At 46.0% G+C, this 21,519-nt stretch overlaps 1 protein-coding gene across 11 annotated transcripts in view; it reads left to right on the forward strand.

Annotated features, from left to right (window-relative positions):
* The window catches only part of LOC140405457 (sodium channel protein type 8 subunit alpha-like), a 381,151-nt gene that overhangs the window by 350,289 nt on the left and 9,343 nt on the right, over positions 1–21,519 (forward strand). For all 11 annotated transcript variants that reach the window (XM_072493902.1, XM_072493907.1, XM_072493904.1 and 8 more), the window contains 5 exons: positions 439–723; positions 3,182–3,235; positions 16,617–16,754; positions 18,327–18,431; positions 19,131–19,401. In XM_072493902.1, coding sequence (XP_072350003.1) covers positions 439–723; positions 3,182–3,235; positions 16,617–16,754; positions 18,327–18,431; positions 19,131–19,401 — 853 coding nt within the window. The remainder of the gene's footprint in view (positions 1–438; positions 724–3,181; positions 3,236–16,616; positions 16,755–18,326; positions 18,432–19,130; positions 19,402–21,519) is intronic.

Raw genomic sequence — 21,519 nt, forward strand, 5'->3', positions numbered from 1 at the left:
ACCCCTTGTACATACAGAAAATGGCATCAAAGATGCTGTTCTGTAACTTGCATGCGTACCTCAATCACCATTGCAGAATGTCCGCTTCCAAACAGCTTGTAAGACTGCACGTTCAGCTGTTAACTTTGCCGCCAGCCCGCTTATTTACAAATCCAGTTGGAACGACAGGGTTTAAGCTGGGCAGCAGGAGAAAAATAATGTCGGTCGCTTTCATTTTTAATGATCAACTGGCAGGATCAGAAATATCTGTATGGATTCCTGGATCAATCACACAAGCAGCTTTGTAATTACAAATCGGTCAAAGCGAATAGTCCTGTATAGTGCTTGCCTATGCAGTGAGGCACCATCAGCTTAAACCCTGACCTAAGATCCCTGGTGTATGATCCTCGAGGAGTTTCCCTTCACACTGATTTTCTTTCTTTCTGCGTCCTGGTACAGGTTGTTGTGAACGCCTTGGTGGGTGCCATCCCTTCTATTATGAATGTACTGCTGGTGTGTCTCATCTTCTGGCTGATTTTCAGCATAATGGGAGTGAACCTTTTTGCCGGGAAATATTATTACTGTTTTAATGAAACCTCAGAATATAGGTTTCTCCCCAGTGAAATAAACAACAAGACAGATTGCGAGGCTTACTCAAACCAGACCAAAGACAAAATTCGATGGAAGAATGTAAAGATTAACTTTGACAATGTGGGGGCAGGATATCTGGCTTTGCTGCAAGTGGTAAGTTCCTTTCCTTTCTCGTTATTGCTCGCCGACTTTTATTTTTGTGTGTTTTTATGTTGCAATGTGCGGGGGAGCGGGGGGGGGGGGGGGGGGGGGAGCAAAGGCAGGGGAACAGCACTAAGTCACGATGCTTGTTTGAAGACCCGATGCTGAGATTCTGCAGTTGTGCTCAACACGGGCTGCTTTAGCAATAGGGGCTGGTTTAGCACAGTGGGCTAAATCGCTGGCTTGTAATGCAGAACACGACCAGCAGCGCAGGTTCAATTCCCATTCCAGCCTCCCCGAACAGGCGCCGGAATGTGGCGACTAGGGGCTTTTCACAGTAACTTCATTGAAGCCTACTTGTGACAATAAGTGATTATTATTAACAGCAGCTTCCATTCATGTATCGCCTTTGGCATCCTGTCAAGGGTCAGGGAAAGTAGCCCTGGGGATGGAAGGGTTTCCAATTCGGGCAGCCATATTCCTGTGCTTGGTCAGGTAATGTGTGGATCGATGCAGATTGATGTGCCCCACACTCTGTCTCAGGGATGCACCTCAATTCCGACAAAAAAACACCAAAAGAAGATTCTTTTTGACTCCACTCTTGACAACTTCCCCCCCAGGCCCGCAGGGGCCTCATTGAAAATTGTGGAAATGATATTCCTTCTCTAATCTGAGGATGAGGAAGAAGAACAAACATTGTGTGAGGAACTTTTTTTTTTTTAAATTTAGAGTGCCCAATTCATTTTTTCCAATTAAGGGGCAATTTAGCGCGGCCAATCCACTTAGCTTGCATATTTTTGGGTTGTGGGAGCGAAACCCACACAGACACGGGGAGAATGTGCAAACTCCACACGGACAGTGACCCAGAGCCGGGATTGAACTTGGGACATCGGCGCCATGAGGACGCAGTGCTAACCACTGTGCCACCATGCTGCCCTTTGGGTGAGGAACTTAATTCACCAAGCCATTACTTGTCACATGGTAGCCTTGAGATTTGCTTGATTTTCCTTTTACATCAGATTATATAGGATATGACACAGAAACAGGCCATTCAGCCCATCCAGTCCATGCTCGTGTTTATGCTCCAATCGATCCTCCCCCCCCCCATCTTTCCTCATCAAAATCTCCCACGTAACCCTCTATTTCCATGTAGGTCCTGCCTTCTCAACCTTGCCCCTCGCCTGAGGTGTGGTGACCCTCAGGCTAAATCACCACCAGTCGGCATAGGGGCAGCACAGTAGCACAAGTGATTAGCACTGTGGCTTCACAGCGCCAGGGTCCTAGGTTCGATTCCCTGCTGGGTACTGTCTGTGCGGAGTCTGCGCGTTCTCCCCGTGTCTGCGTGGGTTTCCTCCGGGTGCTCCGGTTTCCTCCCACAGTCCAAAGATGTGCAGGTTAGGTGAATTGGCCATGATAAATTGCCCTTAGTGTCCAAAAAAGGTTAGGAGGGGTTATTGGGTTTCGGGGATAGTGTGGAAGTGAGGGCTTAAGTGGGTCGGTGCAGACTCGATGGACCGAATGGCCTCCTTCTGCACTGTATGTTCTACGTTCTATGTTCAGCTCTTCAAAGGGGAAAGCAGCCCATGGTCATCTGGGACTATGGCAACTTCATCTTACCTTTTCCTCTCCCTCATATCTCTGATTAGTTTCCCCATAAATCCATCCATACTATTCACTTCCACCACTCCCTGTGAGTGTGAGATCCACATTCTCCCCACTATCTGGGTGAGGAAGTTTCTCCTGAATTCCCGATTGGATTTCTTGCTGAATATCTTGTATTGATGATCTCGAGTGATCCTCTTCCCCAGAAGAGGAAACATTCTCTTTGGAACCTCTTCATCAAAAACCTTTCACAATTTTAAAAGCCTCTTGTGAGGTCACCCCTCATTCTTCCTTCTTCCAGAGAGTAGCGACCCAGTCTGTCTATCCTTTCCTCATATGTAAACCTCCACATTTCTGGCATCATCCTTGTCAATCTCCGGGTGTTAGGGGAGTGTAAAAAGTGTGACTTTGCTTAACCTTTATTGAAATGAACTGGGTTGGTTGGAATGTAAGAGCGAGTAACTTGTTCCATGAATTGTGGAAGGAGCAGGTTTTGTGTGCTGCATGTTCTTTCGTTTGGTTTAGCATAGGTTGTGGGGCTTTGAATAACTTATACACTCAAGGGCAAAGGTCACACTCGCAGGGAGTCTCATGCAAAGGGGGTTCAAGGGTTCAGAATTGCTACAATGATGTGGAGGTGTCCCTCGACACAGATTCACCTCAAGCCACCTTCTTGCTAGCAGTGCAGGATTGATGAATTGGCTCTTTAAGAAGCCAGAGATTTCATTGAAAATATGAAACCAACGTGCTTATTAATGTGAGATGATTCGCAACACAAGCCACCTCCGATATTGGCAAAATGCTAAATTCTCCAATCATAGTTGGATGCAGTACATTATTCACTGGGTGTTCATCTGATTGTTTCCAGGCTACCTTCAAAGGTTGGATGGAAATCATGTATGCTGCTGTTGACTCACGAAGGGTAAGTGTAACAAAATGGATGGTGAATTTCCCACAGTGGCGGGTGGGGACATGTATGATATCCAGTATGTAGCACACACCAGATCATAGCTGTCATCCATTGCAGAGGTGTTGCATTCTTGCGAGCAAACCAGAGACACAGCTTCCCAATATCAATTGGATGAAGTACCTTTGCCGTACAATCCAGAAGTGGCTGGTCTCTGCTGCGTTAACAAGGCACCAGTTCAGGCACTGTATATGTATCAGCCGGTCTGACAGACCCATCCAGACTCCAAACGTTCGCTCCCTTCTCTCTCCACAAATGCTGTCAGACCTGCTGAGATTGTCCAGTATTTTCTGCTTTAATTTCAGATTCCAGCATCCGCAGTAATTTGCTTTCATCTTACTGTGATCATCTAGCTAAGGAAGCGTAAAAATCAGCCAGCATTTCTATTCCTGCTCGCAGTTGAGTCAACTGCTGTAAAATGCACTTGTGTGGTCATGAGGTGCAAACAGAATTGGGCCCATCTTTGACTTCCTTAGTGGTCAGATAAAGCTGGTGACTCTCCAGGCATCAGAGCGTTAGAATTCCTACAGTGCAGAAGGAGACCATTCGGCCTATTGAGTCTGCACTGACCCTCCGAAAGAGCACCCTATCTAGGCCCACTCCCCCTCCCTATCCCCGTAACCCAACCTAACCTTTTGGACAATAAAGGGCAATTTAGCACGGCCAGTCGACCTAACCTGCACATCTTTGGACTTGTGGGAGGAAACCAGAGGAAACCCATGCACACGGGGAGAATGTGCAAACTCGACACAAGGCCGCAGTCGGACCCAGGACCCTGGCGGTGTGTGGCAGCGGTGCTAACCACTGTGCCACCGTGCTGCCCGTAGATGCCTACCCCTGACAAGTCAACATCTTCAGGAATGGGAGAGGACACACGAAGGTGACAACCTGTTCTGTTTGCACCCTCGAGGCAAATGTGAATGGACCCCAAGTGCTACAAAATTGAACTTGGACGAAAGTATGTGACGTGTGTGGAGAATTGCAGAGAAAATTCGACCTTAGCCAGCCTTGTTTTGAACAAATACAAAGAGGTTGTACTACCAACCAGATCCTCACTCTGCTTAAAGTTAACCGAGGGACTGAATAAATACGAAACGCGAGTGAAGGTTATAGGGCCAATTATGGGCAATTACTCCCTGAGGCAGTGATGTTCCAATATTGCTAGACTGAGGATCTATCGTCTGCAGAAACCAACCAGTCAGGACTTAATAACGCAAGGTGTGGAGATGGACAAATATTCTCAAGTTTGAGCATTGCTACGACATCCTGGGCTAGTGCATGGTCAATTTCAGCCCCACTTGACCCGGAATTGCAACACAATTGAAATCAACCAATAATTCTTAGAAAAATGCCTGACGTCTTTGGCCCCTGGCTGCCAAATAGTCAACAGGTTGGTAAATGTAAACATACTTATTGTTAATTAATAACAAGAATTGTAATGAAATATGCAGCAAATACAATTGGTTAACTATTATCTAATTCCTAATTCCCCACTTTAACATGCCCCCACCCTCTAGACACACACACAAGACAGACAGACACAGAGGGGGGAGAGGGGGGAAAATAATAAGTAAAAGGAAAAGGAGTCTTTGTTTCAGATGGTTGTTTTTCGAACCTTTTTCCTCTTCAAACTTTGCTTTCAGTTTAAGGTTTTACTGTAGACTCATTCAGGTCTCTGTAGTTTCAGGAATACAGCACTCACAGCTTTCCTTGGGAAAACATGGAGGAGAGTAAGCAGGATCTTGTCTCTGTGGGTCTAGGACTCAACTGAGCTCCCTGACATCTCTGAGGACCATCCCACTGGGGCAGGATCCAATCACCACCTGTTACCAGGCAGAGTGCGGCCTTTTGGGTCAATTCATTGACCACCAGCCAATCAATCGAACCGATTCCCACCCCATCTCTCTCTCTGGTGCCAAAAAGTCTGAGGTCTCCTATTCAAAACCAAGTGTTCTCTCCTGTAACTTCTGAATTCCTCACTCCTCTCTGCTGCTTGACTTAAAGACACATGTCCATTAATCATCCATGGATCAAAAATGATAACGGCAAAATAAAAGAAAGGGGAAATAGGGGAATAAACAGGAAAGACCCTTACAGCATTGGGGAGAAATGTGTAAAGAACATAACATTGGATGATTTGAATTATAACTTGAGAATTTTCAAGTGGAACCTTTTCATGTTTTGTATATTTTACTGACCAAAAGCCCTTTAACTTTAATAAGCGTTCAATTAATCTCCCTCTTGATGCTTTTCTTTAATTTGATCTGATGCTGACTCTGCATGTGCTTGGCATTAGGACCGTGGGTCTTTGTCCCTGCTGTGGGTTGCTGGTATGTCATTTGCAATAGGTATGGCAAAGACCACATCAAGAGAGATGTAGGTCTAGAAAATGTTCAGCTGAGAAATGGGCACTGCAGGGCACAGGATGGCACGTGGCATTTGTTCTGCGTCGGGCATGCACCTTGTGTCATGTTGCTGAGAATGTTCTTCAGTCATCTAAGGTTCCCATGCACAAGAGAGTTTGGCCCCTTGCCTGTGCAAATCAAGGGCCTAGTGCTTATTTCATGCCCTGTATGGTCGTGAATTCTGCATAACTGCAATGGGCAAAGTGCCATGGGGCTTTCAGCCAGACCGGAAAATCCCGCCAGCGGGAAGGGCTGTAAAGTCTTGCCCAATGGGATGAGTAAAAGGAACATCAAGGGATGAAAACACTGGTAAGGGTGGTCTACCAACATCCTGCTTGTAGTGGTGGGATGTGCAGAGTGTGTCTTTGTGTTTCTTGTATTTTCTGTTTTCCTGGGGAAACCAATATTCATCAAAATATTTTTCCTCCTCCAAGGAAGGGGAGACTGTTAAGAATGGGTTAACAGATCTTCCAATTAAATACCAATTTGACGTCAATTATCCAATGGAAGTCACTGGTATATAAAGGGGGTACAGGTGGGACTATTTGTTGGTGGAGATTTGTGTGTGAAGTTGGATCAAAGAAATAAAAGGTGTTTCGTGGAGAAGCAGAATTCTTGTCTCCTTTACTCTACAGCAACCCAGAAGCTTAAACACAGAGACAGAAATCAGGGAAACGTGTAGCAAAATCAATGTGGTTATAATGGAATATTTGAACTATTGCATTGACTAGAAGACGCAGAATAATTCTCGTTGTGATGGACAGTTTTCCAGGACAGTATGTTTTAGAACTTCAAAAGCAACAGGTCAAACTAGATTTTGTGACGGGTAATGGACCAGGATTCATTAACAATCTGATAGTAAGGGAGCATCTCCTGCCCATAGTATGATTCAATTTGATGGAGAGTCGCAAACAAAGATTTTAACTTAAAGAAAGCAATGGGAGAAGAATTGACTACAGTAAACTGGGTTGAGCTGTTAACTGGGACAAAGACCTCTTTGACATTATAGTCATTCCAAACACTCCAATGGTTGGCGGTAAGAGCGGGAGGGACTCCTCGTTACTCAGGCTTGATGTAGAGTGGGGCCCCTCATGCTATAAGCCCCTGGCGACAGACAAGCGACGTGTCCCGGGAATGACCAGCTATGGAAACAGACAAATGTCTGCCTCAGTGCAACCACCCAGGTGCGACAAGAGAATTGGAATTAGAGGAACGATTAAAGCAGCAAAGGGAGGATAGTTCCTTGCAGTTATTTTGTTTTTGTGCGAACTTTGTGGCACTCGCCAATGTTCAGAGGCATAGGGCGCAATCTATCGACTGCGTCTGACTCGGGACACGACGAGGCCGGTAAATCTCGCTCGAGGCCTCTCGCATCGTGATGTGGGTCCTGCCCATTGAGGGAACCGTTTAGCATTGGTTTCCACAAACATGGACCAGGCGTCCTGGCACTTGGGAGTTTCCCAGGTGACATGGCACCACTGGGTGGTTGGGCTCTGGACAGGGTGGTACCCTGGCATCCCCGATGCTAGCCTGGCACCATGACACTGCCAGCCTGGCACCCTGGCAGTGTCACCTGGACACCCTTGGCACTGCCAGGGTGCCAGACTGGCAGCGCCAAGGTGGCAGCATGCCCATGTCGGGAATCGGGCCCGGGGGTGCTCTGCCCTTGTGAGGAGTGGGTGGCTCAATGACCCCCTTTTTGGTGAATTGGGGCATTGGGAGGTTCTGGACGCCGCGGTGGGGGGGGGGGTGTCTAGAGATTGGGGCGCCATAGTGCAGGAAGTGGGACATAACTACGGCCTTGATGGGACGTTCCTTGCCGAGGCCCAGAAATGAAGCAGAGTCCTGTTTAATAGCGGGGTCATTCTCATGCTGCCAGCGCCAGGAAATACCCCGCTAAACGCGTTTGTCGCAGGACTCTGTTTCATTTCCGATTACCATTAAATCACGCCCACTCCTTAATGTTAGTGTCTACCTTTCAAGGAACCCTGTCATCCCTCTTCCCAGGACAGTGCGTATTTATTCATGGGGATGCACGCGGTCTTCTGCAAGTACGGGATGACTCAAGCGTAGAAAATACCAACAGCGATGAAAATGTGACAAAGCAATATAATGCAGATGACATAGGCCAGGATTTCTTCTCCCCTCCCCCCCCCGCCCCCCCCCCCCCCCCCCCCCCAACATCACCACCCTCCCAACCTCCGCCCGTGGCGGGTTTTCCCACGGCGGATGTGGCGAGCTGACATATTCAGGTGGGATATTCTGGTCGCGCCGAAGCCAATGGGCTTTCAACATAGAGTCACAACAGAAGGAGGCCATTCAGCCCATCGAGTCTGCACCAACCTTCTGAAAGAGTAGCCCATCTAAGCTCCATCCCCGGAGCCCCACCTGACCTGCACATCTTTGGACTGTGGGAGGAAACTGGAGCACCCGGAGGAAACCCACGCAGACACGGGGAGAACGCGCAAACTAATGCCCGCCCCATCACCAGAGAACCCGCCGTGAGGGGTCGACGTTGGCAGAACTGGAAGATCAAGTTGGCAGGTGGGGCTGGACAATCTCACCCATAGTTGACGTCCAAAGGGGAATTGATACACACCTTGCTTGACTCTCACTTACAAATGTTATGATGTGGAGATGCCGGCGTTGGACTGGGGTGAGCACAGTACGAAGTCTTACAACACCAGGTTAAAGTCCAACAGGTTTGTTTCGATGTCACTAGCTTTCGGAGCGCTGCTCCTTCCTCAGGTGAAATCTGAGATTGATTGTTTGATTGCCTGTACTGGGTTTCTCTTCAGTAACCTACCCGATTGCATGTTCTCTGTACTAATTGTCACTTTCATTCCCTTCATTACTTCATGACACCACATGACTTGTTAACTTCCTCACTGTACATTAATATTAATCATTTAACTTTGTGGATTTCTTCAGATCTGGTAGCTTTCAGCAATCCTTCCAAATCTGGAAAGTGTGTAAGCGTGCCTTCATGCTCTCCAACATTTAATGTCATGAATGATGAGCCAACCATGCCTGGGGGGGGGGGGGGGGGTGGACGAACCCCCCCCCCCCCCTCCCCCGCCCCGCCACCATTACCAAACTCATTCTCAAGTGTTTTATCGATAGAACATACAGTGCAGAAGGAGGCCATTCGGCCCATCGAGTCTGCACCGACCCACTTAAGCCCTCACTTCAACCCTATCCCCGTAGCCCAGTAACCCCTCCTAACCTTTTTGGTCACTAAGGGCAATTTATCATGGCCAATCCACCTAACAGCTCGTCTTTGGACTCTGGGAGGAAACCGGAGCACCCGGAGGAAACCCACACAGACACGGGGAGAACGTGCAGACTCCGCACAGCCAGTGACCCAGCGGGGAATCGAACCTGGGACCCTGGCTCTGTGAAGCCACAGTGCTACCGTGCCGCCCTATGCAAGCACATACAGCACTGCACAATTTGATCCTCAAAGTGGCATTCCCACTTCCGAATATGTACTGACAGCATTGACTGTACCCTCTGTCTCCCCACCCCCACACCAAGACATGTTCACATAATAATAATCTTTATTATTGTCACAAGTAGTACATTAACACTGCAATGAAGTTACTGTGAGAATCCCCTTGTCGCCACATCGTCGCCACATCAGTGCACCCTGCGTTTACACTCCAGTCTTAGATTCTCCCACAGGCTCCAAGTTGATTCACTAACAATATTAGTTAATGCAAGCACGTACAACACTGCACAATTTGGTGCAATGATAGGGTTGTCAACTGAAGCCTGGGAAATTCTGCCTGTCCCATAGGTAACTCCTGGACGGGGGGGGGGGGGGGGGGGGGGGGGGGTGTTGTGGGGGAGAGGGGTAAGGGGGAGGGGGGGGGAGTGGAGGGAAGAATAGAGCCGACTGACTGCGACAGCAGTGGCTACCAAGATTAATTTCAATTCGTGGAGACCCCTGGCCACCCCTGGACGGTTGGCAACCCTCGTGACCAAGTCCCAGGCTTTGGACTCACATTGATTATAGCAAAATGGCTGCCACATTCAGTACACAGGTGTTCAAATATTTGCCTGAGGCCTGCTCGATTATTTTTTACATCCGTGCTTGGCATATGGGCGTTGCTGGCAAGGCCTGCATTTTGTTGTCCATTTCTAAATGCCCTTGAGCAGGTGGTGGTGAGGCACCTACAACTGAGAGGATGCTCCGTCATGTCAGAGAGGCATTTAAGAGTCAATCATATGACTATGGGTCTGGAGTCACATGTAGGCCAGACCGGGTAAACATGGCAGATTTCCTTCCCTAAAGGGGCATTACTGAGCTAGTTGTGGTTTAATGACCATTTGGTAGTCTCATAATCATTATATATATTTTTACTTCTAGATTTATTAATTAATTGAATTTAAATTCCCAAGGCTGTGGGATGAGATTTGAACTCATGTCTTCAGAGCGTTAGTCTGGGCCTCTGGGTGACAGGTCGAGTAACATTACCACAAAGTACCATCTCCCAAATGGGGCCGTGGGCTCATTTGCATTAAACAGCCAAATTGCAGGTGCCAGATGTTAGACGTTTTAGTTGCTGTGATATGAAGAGTCTAAAGTTCTGCTCCTTTTTCACCAACACACATTTATTTCATTCCAACAGCTTTGCACAAAACTCTAACATCACCTGACAGAGGCCACCTGAAGCCCCTTTACATATCAGTGTCAATTAATGGATACTTAACATAAATGAGACAACTAATTGCAATGTCTCTTAACCCATTACTTAACAGTCTCCCCTTCCTTGGAGAAAAAATAATAATTAGGTGAAAACAAAATTTCAAGAAACTCAAAAACACACACATGATTTCCCCCCTTTTGTTCTGTTTGGACGAGAAAGAAACAAAAAACAGTCACAGAAACAAGCGCCCTTCATTAACAATATCCAAAAGCTTCTGTGAACTCGCCCCTCTTTTCGTAAAACAGTCTGACAGTTGATAGCTCCTGTCGACCCATTTAATTTTTGTTATTTCCCCTCTGTCCAACATCTGCTTCAAACTTGCGATGTCTATCCGTAACCTCTTTTCATTGACACTTTTTGTAGAGTGCACATTTTCCCACAGGGATTTATTGTATTACCCAAATCCCCTAATCCCAAAATTTCTGTCAATATCATACTTATATAAAAGGCCATATCCACCGCCTCTACAAGGCTTAACGTCACAGCAGCCAAAGTGCTTTTTACCACTCTCCTTATTTCCTTTGTTTCCCACACAAGCGGGCAACATTTACCATTGTTCCCCAAAAGGAAAATTATAAATCCTCCTGCGCTTGAAACCCCATCACATAAATTTGCGTAGGACGCATCACTGTGAGTTTCAAGTGCCTAAGGTCACCTAAAACCGGGAACTTCAAAACACACTCCTGCATTTTTAGTTTGGCCAACGCTTTATTTGCTCTTATTATGTCTTCCACTTTGGGATCATTCATTTTTGTACTCAACTCTAAGACATCAAAACACATGTCCGGTCTAGTCTGTCTACCTAACCAGTTCAGTTGCCCAATTAAACTTCGCAGTTGCTCTTTTTCTATCTTTGAAACCATTGCGTCTTTTTGTGAAACTTGGCCACGACTAATTGCTATTGGGCTGATGCTTTCCAAATAAGATTGCTGACGTAAAGCTGCCCCTAACTTAGTCTGTCCAATTTCCAGTCCAATATATTTAAATGCAACGGAAGCCTGACTTCCAACCCTAAATTCTTTCCTCAAACCAGAGATTACAATAGCTTCAAAATCACTAGTCCCACCCCACAAAAAATCATCGACATGCATCATAAAAATGCCAGAAAGATTTCCTTTATATTGCCAGTAAAACATTGCAGGATCTGCTTTCAACTTGCAACAGCCGAACTTTAACAAAACTGACCTGACCGAAAAATACCAGACTCTAGATGCATCATTTAATCCATATACACATTTGTTCAACTTCCAGAGGACCCCTTCTGTGTTAGCTGCTTCTTTAGGAGGACGGAGAAAAATGTCTCTCTGGAGCTGATGCCCCTGCAAAAAGGCAGCTTTTATATCTGTAGATTTGCATTCCCATGTCTTTGTGGCTAATAGAGCCAAGAAGATCTTTAAATAACCTTTCCTGCTGTAGGTGAATCTACCCTTAAATCCTGATCTTCTAAGTTTTCTTCAAATCCCCTTGCCACAAGCCTGGCCTTTGCCTTATAAGTTCCATCCGGAAGAACCTTTTCGTGCAAATCTATCTGTGGGATAGGGCTCTTTGTCCCCTATCCGGTACTTCTGTGTATCCCCCAAATTCACTCCAACTATGCAATTCTTGCTGTTTAGCTTCTTTGATAACTTTTTCACCTAATTTATTTGAAGCCACCAAAATCTCACGGGCTTCTACTCCTATTAGTATTCGTAGTCTTACTCATGTTCCGAGATCTTGATAAACTAGTTTCCCTCTCCCGCCTGGTAACTCGTTCTGTACTGCTACTGCTTGATCTTTCCCTTCTGCTGTGGGGTGTCCTTTCAATAGTTCTCGACCTTTTCCTGCGGACCTGTTCACTATCCGATGTACTATCTGAACTGGCACTGCGTTTCTGTGCCCTCCATTTTTGAACTTCGTTTCCCCAGTCCATTGTCTTGACTCCTTCCCCTGAATGCTGTACATTCAACTAATGTTTATACTTTCCAGTGGCCTTCCCTGCTCTACTAATAACAGTTGCATCCTTCCATTGACTAGACCCTTCAGGCAAGTATGTCACTTTTGTACCAACTTTTGGCAGTTGCCCTTTCGGAAAAATGGCCTGTTCTAATTCATCAGAAGTGCTGTGTTCCTCCACAGAAACCCTGTCTATATCAGTTAATTGGTCCTCATAGTTCTGTAACACATGCGTACCAGATGACTCTGGTTCCTCGTCATGTCTGTCTGTTCTGTCTAAATTTGAAAATTTGTAATCTGTACCCATTATCCTTGATGAATGTACCCTAACAGTTTGATTACCATGTTGCAAAATAATTGTTTTGCCATCCATGCCTATGATCTTCCCTGGGCATTTCCATTCATTAGAATTGTCTCTCTTATAGTATACCATGCCTCCTTGCTGAAAAACGGCATCTGATGGCCGTACGTTATGTCTTAAAGCTCTGCGAATTCTTTCAGAGACTTCTGCTTCCAAAAAAGCTTTTCTACTGCTATGTAAAGCATTTGAATGTTCAGCAAAACCAGAGCTAATTGTAGTCCCCTCCCAAGCTGGAGGCTGGTCATCCAAAATGGACGGAATTTTAAGATTTCTACCAAACACTAATTGATAAGGACTATAGCCCCCAACCATCTGCAATGAATTCTTTGCATGTACTGCCCATGCTAAAGCTGAATTTAGCCTGCAATTTGGTCCATGTGCCAAAATTTTCCGAAGCACGTCATCGATGACAGCATGGGTTCTTTCACTTCACCATTACTCAATGGGCTTTCTGCAGCCGTATTCATAACTCTGATATTCATGTTTTCACACATATCCCTAAACTCATCATTAGCAAATTCTCCCCCATTGTCCGTAAGGAATTTTGCCGTTGGACCCATTCCTGTCCCTATCCATTTTTCCACGATTTGATCCAGAATTACTCTCTTTTCTTTACTTCGTACAATCATTGATTGACTAAATCTGGTTGCTAAATCTACAAAATGCAAAATAAATATATTATTTGCTTTATCCAAGATCTTAAGGTCCATGGCCACAATGTCGTTAAAATCCCTGGCCAAAGGTAGGGTTACTATAGGTCGTGCTGGTGTCCTTCTGTACTTCCTACAAACTTCACAGCGGTCACTAACCTGTTCTATCAGTTTAGCAAAGTCGTCATCCCTTACCCCTGCATCCTTTAATAAATTTTTCAGTCTACGAGGAGACGGATGTGCAAATTGCCGATGCAGTTTTAATACCACAAGCTTTTTATCAGCTAAAGTCCCATTTTCAACTGCCATTAACACATCCTTAACCACTCTACTTGAAATATTATTTGTCAGTAATGGAATACAATAGTGTCCCGACTGTGTAAATTATAAGTCCACCGTCTTCCCAAAAACTGTTGCCTTATCCTGTTCCATATCCAGTTTCATGTGTGCTTTCTTCATTGATGGTCTGCTCAGAAGCAAAGGTATCTCACTTGATACAACATCCGTGCTAATGAAATGATTCACTCCGGCAATATTGCAAGGGATCAACACTCTTTTCAACGACTTCAGAGTATTATCATCCCCAAACCTGAAACTTGTGGAACTTTCAAATTCCTTAACCTTGTTACGATTTTCAGCATTCAAAGAGTCCAGGTAACATTTTAACCAGTCAATTCCACACACAGTCGATGTGCAGCCACTATCCAATACAGCACAGTTGAAGGATTCTGCAACCAACACCCTCATTACCGGCGTAAAACTGCTTGTCAATAGGACAATGCCTTCTTTCTGGTCACTATCTTTTTCCTCTTCTGACTCTTCCGTGTCATGTGTTGCTTCAAACACTCTATTATAACGAGTTGGACAGTTGAAAGCAATGGTATTGAGAGTCACATCGAAAACATCGATTTATCATGCCCCGTGCATTTCTGGGGTTCATCTTCCTATTGTAGGTTCTAACTGGGTTTCTGTCTTCATAATTTCCTTGTCTCGGTCTCCTTCTATAGTCTTGAGCCCTGTTCATAGCCATACGATTTCGCCATCCTGTTAGTAGTGTATCTTCCATATTCTGCCTTATTGCAGGCTGACCTATTTGGGTCATCAGAGCCATCGGAATCGAATGTTTCCCCAGAAACTTTTGTAAAGCTTTTGTCATCTGTTCGAATAAGGTATCCTTATCAGTAAACTGAACTCCTGTCAAAACCAGGAGCATATCCATGTTGCTCACTCTAGCACAGTCAAGTAATGTAAAGGCCAACACAGACTGTGGAAATTCCAGGTTGTGTTTCTGCAGCCTTTTATATAGTCTGCCAAATTCCATTATATAGTCTTCCATGGAGATATCCTCCATTTTTCGGAACTTATCAAAATCCGACCATGCTTCATATGCACTTAACAAGTCATCTTTCTCATAAATCTTATCCATATAATGTAATAAAGTCTCCAGACCTTCTTCTGAGTCTAACTCTTCCAATTCCAGCTCAGAAAGCACTTTGTTTCGGATTTTACTGCCATATAGTAGAGAAAGAGCCAATGCCATACCTTGTTTTCTCTTTCCCAAAGCAGTTACCTTAGTCCACATAACGACTGCACTTCTCCATTGGTCGTACGATTCCCTTTCAGAAAATAAGGGAGGATAGTCATATCCAGCCACCTTTATCCTCGGTTCAGCCATATATCCCTTTTTTTTTCTTTTCTCACTCACTCCTTGGTTTGATCTGTAAAAGTTGTATCTTTCAAACCTTCACATTTGCACAGCAACCATCCTCTGCTACCTTGTTAGACGTTTTAGTTGCTGTGATATGAAGAGTCTAAAGTTCTGTTCCTTCTTCACAAACACACATTTATTTCACTCCAACAGCCTTTGCACAAAACTCTCATTATACATCACCTGACAGAGGCCACCTGAAGCCCCTTTACATATCAGTGTCAATTAATGGATACTTAACATAAATGAGACAACTAATTGCAATGTCTCTTAACCCATTACTTAACACCAGAGGTCAATCGCTGGGGCCTAGGAAATTCTGCCTGTCCTGTAGGTAACTCCTGGACGTGGGGATGTAGTGGGGTAGTGGGGTGGGGGGGGGGGTGGCAGTGGAGGGCAGAACAGAGGTGACTGGCACCGCCAGCAGTGGCCTGCCACAGTATTTCAGTGGAGCCAGGAACAACAGACCTGGCCTACCCGATTCCACATAAAATGAAACAATTTCAAACGATTTCCACCTGCAGTCCCTTTTAGGACCCCAGGTCAGGCTGCGAGATGCCAGCTGCCCCTGCCTACAGACCAATTTTAATCAGCGTCCTCCAACCTGCATTATGACATTTTGCGGGCACCCAGGGTCTACTTCAGGTGGGACACCTTGTTTCCAATTTTGCAGTTAGCACACTGTCGGAAAAAGATCGAGAGAGGAATATCGTGACCCAAATTTGCAACCCCCTCCCCCACTCCTCCCCCTGCCAACATTGAAGTTGAATAACATCCTTGAACTATTTTCCTTTTGTTCACATATCACAGACAATTCGATGTCGACAGGAAAATGCAATCTACCTTGCAATTTGCTGTTTGCTGGGGGCAGCACGGTAGCACAGTGGTTAGCACTGGTTAGCCAGGGTCCCAGATTCGATTCCCGGCTTGGGTCACTGTCTGTGCGGAGTCTGCACCTTCTCCCCGTGTCTGCGTGGATTTCCTCCGGGTGCTCTGGTTTCCTCCCACAAGTCCTGAAAGACGTGCTGTTTGGTAATTTGGACATTCCGAATTCTCCCTCCGTGTGCCCGTGTGGCGACGAGGGGATTTTCACAGTAACTTCATTGCAGTGTTAATGTAAGCCTACTTGTGACAGTAATAAAGATTATTATTATTATTTGCACATCTGCGTCTGTGATGCTGTCATTTTTGAAGCGAATTGTGCACATGAATAGGGATTGTTCAGACTTCAGAAATGCGCGTATTTGAGTAAACTAGTGCAAAGGTAATAAATATTTACAGCAAACCAGATAGGTTGGCCATTGTCAGGCGTCTAGACACGAGACAAACCCTGCTTTGGCTTTGTCGTTAAGTGGAATAATTGAAAAATACTAGGTGAGTACTTCAATCTAAATGCCACAGTGAAAAGGCTGTCTGACCTCATTGTCCACTCTGATCTCTCACATCTCCTACATTGTTGAAGCCGCCTCCACTAAATTTGAAGGGGGCTAAAGGTTTTTCTTGCAAGTCACAAGCTCATTTCTGCCATTGTGCTGGAAAACTTTAATGATTAATAATTGTCATTCTAGACTGGAGAACAACCGCTGTACGAGGACAACATCTACATGTACATCTACTTTGTAATCTTCATCATCTTTGGATCTTTCTTCACATTAAACCTGTTTATTGGTGTCATCATTGATAACTTCAATCAACAAAAGAAAAAGATAAGTTTACTTCTCTTTGTCTGAGTAAAAGAAAAGTTCTCTTAACGGTTTCTCTATCTTTCTCACAAACCTTACGGGACTGATCATCCACTTGGACTCCATGACCAGATGGCAAAGTTCAATACTATTTTTGATGATGAGGAAAATCGTAATAGATTCCCCTTTTGTTCAATGCCTTCAGAATTCTTTCGAACTATGATCAGAATATTTCATAAACGTATACGCTCGTGAGAATTTCTTGATTAGTCTGCAGAAAACAATGGCATTTCCCTGTGGTATTTTGCCACGTATAATCATAAACCAATCCAATGAAAGTCAGTGGTTGCCAACATCCGCTTAGGACATGGGTCCTGGCTCCACTGCCAGATTGATCTTGCTCAAAAGTGGCTCTCATTATTTATCTGAGAGTTCTTACTGTAAGATTGAGCCACAGGGGACATCAAAACTGGACCTGATCCTGTGCTCATTCAACATCCGTACATGCTTCCAGTGATTCATAGAATCATAGAATTGTGACCCAATGCCTTTGAAAGAAGGTGTTAAGGGATGGTGAAGAGGAATAATAGTTCCCTCAGGACTCCAGCGCTAACACTATAAGAGTGAAGAGAGGAGTTAGTGGTGGAGATACTGGGCGATATCTCATGGCTGTTCATGTTGGCGAGATCGCCCAGTCCCGCCAATTGCGCACACCCGGCTTCCTGGCAACAAGGGTTGCATTCAACGGGCAATCCCCTTGACAACGGCAGAACCAGAAGGTCCCCCCGCTGGCCAATGTCAGGCCACCCCTCACCGCCGAGAAACACAGAGGGTTGCTGAGTAAATCCCACCCACTCTGTCTCCAATACTTTAGGTAAGAATGCAACCAAGAAAAGGCAGTCCCACTGAGCGGAACAACAGAGTGTGGTTGACTTTATCAAAGGTCGCAGACGGGTAAAGCAAAAGGAGTAAGGGTAACATACCACAGTCACAAAATTAAAAAAATAATTTTTGACTTTCTTAAAGGGTTGTTTCAGTGCTGTGGTCGGGACAGAGTCCTGATTGGAAGGATTCAAACTGGAGTAGGAAAGATGGACACAGATTTAGAGGCGAAAAATAGATTGAAGTATTTTGCAGAGGAAACCAAAATTGGGGATGGCAGTGGTTTGTAAAGACAGCGCAGAGTCGCCCACTTTTTAAAAACCAAATTTTGTGTACCCAATTCTTTTTCTCCCAATTAAGGGGCAATTTAGCGTGGCCAATCCACCTACTCTGCTCATCTTTGGGTTGTGGGGGTGAGACCCACGCAGACACGTGGAGAATGTGCAAACTCCACACAGACGGTGACCCAGGGCTGGGATTGAACCCGGGCCCTCGGCGCCTTGAGGCAGCAGTGCTAACCACTGCGCCACCCCAAGAGTCGCGCACTTAATGAAGGAAGGAAAGAAAACAAATGAGAATGTGTACAGATGGGGCGGCACGGTGGGGCCTTGGTTAGTTAAAAACATGAATTGGGTACTTTACATTTTTTTAAAAAAGAATGTGTACTTGGTAGCATTCCTGAGGTTGTAACCAGTTTCTTTCTATTCTCTTTACTTTGGAGGTCAGGATATCTTTATGACTGAAGAACAAAAGAAATATTATAACGCAATGAAGAAACTGGGGTCCAAGAAGCCTCAGAAGCCCATCCCAAGGCCAGTGGTAAGCAATGCACAAGAACTATTCAAGTGCTCAGAGTACAGACAGAGGAAATGCAATGGAGTACGTGTTCTTAACTCATTTTGAAATGGTTTGCAAGGTGCTTCACGAACAGTGATTGGTGACAGCAAGGGCTCTGACAATTGCCACAGTTATTGGCTGTCCAACCTGCAACCATATTCCAGACGAAATGCCGATCACCTTAATCGTGAACATCATGTACAGATTTAGCAATAAGAAGTTCTTGTTCTAACTCTCGTGCTCTTCAAATTAGTGAAGGGACAGTATTGTTTGAGCTGTGTTGCCAAACCTCTGAGTTGGCTCAGTCAATGCTCCTTCAGCTCTTCACAAAGTTTCCTCTGCATGGGCAGTGCAGGTAATTGCTCAGCCTGTACACAAGGTGGCCCTGTTTTAGGAGATCTAGATCTAAACTGGCTTCAACAGATTTACTGGGTTACAAAGCTGGAGAAATGCATTATTTCACTGAGTCCCACTTTTATCCCTGTGCCCATCTTTTCGGTGATGTTGAGACAGTCTGAGTATTAATTCAGAAGGTGTGAAGCCAATTTTCAAACTTTTAATGAAAAGACATTTTTCCAAGGTGGGAGAGGACACTTCAGACACACAGGGTGCAAGATACTCTGTGTCAGACACTAATTGTTGTTTTTTGTCTCTGATTTTTTTTTTTCTGTTTGGTTGCAGAACGTAATCCAGGGTGGAGTCTATGACTTTGTCACTCAACAGGTTTTTGACATCACTATCATGATTCTCATCTGCCTCAACATGGTAACAATGATGGTGGAAACAGATGATCAAAGCGATGAGAGTGAAAAGATTTTGCATTGGATCAACTTCATCTTCATCATTTTCTTCACCAGTGAATGCCTGCTCAAACTCTTTGCGCTGAGGCATTATTACTTCACGATTGGGTGGAATATATTTGACTTTGTCGTTGTGATCCTTTCCATTGTGGGTGAGTAATGACGCTGAAATAATAATGTTTGCAAGTTGAACAAGGGCGCATGTCTGTTCAATGGTACACTGATGGTGCAAGACATAAAGGCACTTGTTCTTCGGTATGATGTGGAGATGCCGGCGTTGGACTGGGGTGAGCACAGTCTTACAACACCAGGTTAACGTATATGTTATATATGTTGTGTTGCCCTATTATGTATTTTCTTTTATTCCCTTTTCTTCTCATGTACTTAATGATCTGTTGAGCTGCTCGCAGAAAATTACTTTTCACTGTACCTCGGTACACGTGACAATAAACAAATCCAATCCAATCCAAGTCCAACAGGTTTGTTTCGATATCACTAGCGTTTGGAGCGCTGCTTTCTGGAACATACCTCTTTCACCTGAGGAAGGAGCAGCGCTCCGAAAGCGAGTGATATCGAAACAAACCTGTTGGACTTTAACCTGGTGTTGTAAGACTTCTTACTGTGTTCTTAGGTAAGGCAACATAGACCAGCAAACATTTACAATACTCAGTACCCCATCATCAGAATTTGGTCAGATTTTGGAAGGATAAAGTTCTGCGGTCGGCATTCACCCTGTTCTTTCACCTCTAATCTCTCGGTTTCAATCCAGACCAGATAAAGTCTCTGACATTAATTGTGTTCGACAGGGTAGAAGTAGAAAGGATGTTGGTGAGCCTAGAACTAGGGGGCACATTCTCAGAATAAGGGGCGGCCATTTAGGACTGAGTTGAGCAGCGATTTCTTCACTCAGATCTTTGGAATTCGCAACCCCCAGAGGGCTGTGGACGTTCATCGTATGTTCAAGACATCAGGCTCAATGGGCGAGATTCTCCGACCCCCCGCCGGGTCGGAGAATCGCCGGGGGCTGGCGTGAATCCCGCCCCCGCCAGTTGCCGAATTCTCCACCACCGGATATTCGGCGGGGGCGGGAATCGTGCCGCGCCGGTTGGGCGCCCCCCCCAGTGATTCTCCGGCCCGGATGGGCCGAAGTCCTGCCGCTAAAATGCCTGTCCCGTTGGCGTAGATTAAGCCACCTACCTTACCGGCGGGACAAGGCGGCGCGGGCGGGGTCCTGGGGGGGGCGCGGGGCGATCTGGCCCCAGGGGGTGCCCCCACGGTGGCCTGGCCCGCGATCGGGGCCCACCGATCCGCGGGCGGGCCTGTGCCGTGGGGGCACTCTTTTCCTTCCGCCTTCGCCACGGTCTCCACCATGGCGGAGGCGGAAGAGACTCCCTCCACTGCGCATGCGCGGGAAACTGTCAGCGGCCGCTGACGCTCCCGCGCATGCGCCGCCCAGAGATGTCATTTCTGCGCCAGCTGGCGGGGCACCAAAGGCCTTTTCCGCCAGCTGGCGGGGCGGAAATTCGTCCGGCGCCGGCCTAGCCCCTCAATGTTGGGGCTCGGCCCCCAAAGATGCGGAGCATTCCGCACCTTTGGGGCGGCGTGATGCCCGACTGATTTGCGCCGTTTTGGGCACCAGTCGGCGGACATCGCGCCATTTCCGGAGAATTTCGCCCAATGTATTTATCGATATTAAGGGATATGGTGATAGTGCAGGAAAATGATGTTAAGATAGTTTAGCCATGATCTTATTGAATGGCAGAGCAGGCTCAGGGGGCCAAATGACCAACTCCTGATCCCACGTCACGTGTTATCAGCTCAGATAATCCATAATTAACTGGCATTGTTTCAGCTGATGTAGGAAATGGGCTGGGCAGCTGAATTTTAGAGCCTCCCTTCTGGGCTTGTTATGGGGGGGGGGCATAAAATATGTCAGATGGCTAAGCCACTCACTGCCTTCCTGCCCGTGCCCAGGCTGATTCCCAAAATGCACTAGGAGGGCAGGTGCCTAAATCAGCAGCCCACCCACCATTTGTAAATAAATAGTTAAAGGTCAGTGAGACTTGTTACGCTGCCCTCACCATGACACAGTTGGCGTGGGCAGTATGTTTTTTTTGTTGAAACCAAGCAGCCCACTCCCTCCCCTGTGTAAAATCTAGCCCCATATTGGTGCAGTACAGTGTCCATATGAGGCTGGGGTTCAGGTACAGTATTGGACATGGGTAGAAGGGGCATCATTCTCAACTTGGCCCACACATGTGTGGGAGAAC

The sequence above is a fragment of the Scyliorhinus torazame genome, chromosome X (assembly GCF_047496885.1).
Source record: "Scyliorhinus torazame isolate Kashiwa2021f chromosome X, sScyTor2.1, whole genome shotgun sequence".
In the NCBI taxonomy this organism is placed as follows: domain Eukaryota; kingdom Metazoa; phylum Chordata; class Chondrichthyes; order Carcharhiniformes; family Scyliorhinidae; genus Scyliorhinus; species Scyliorhinus torazame.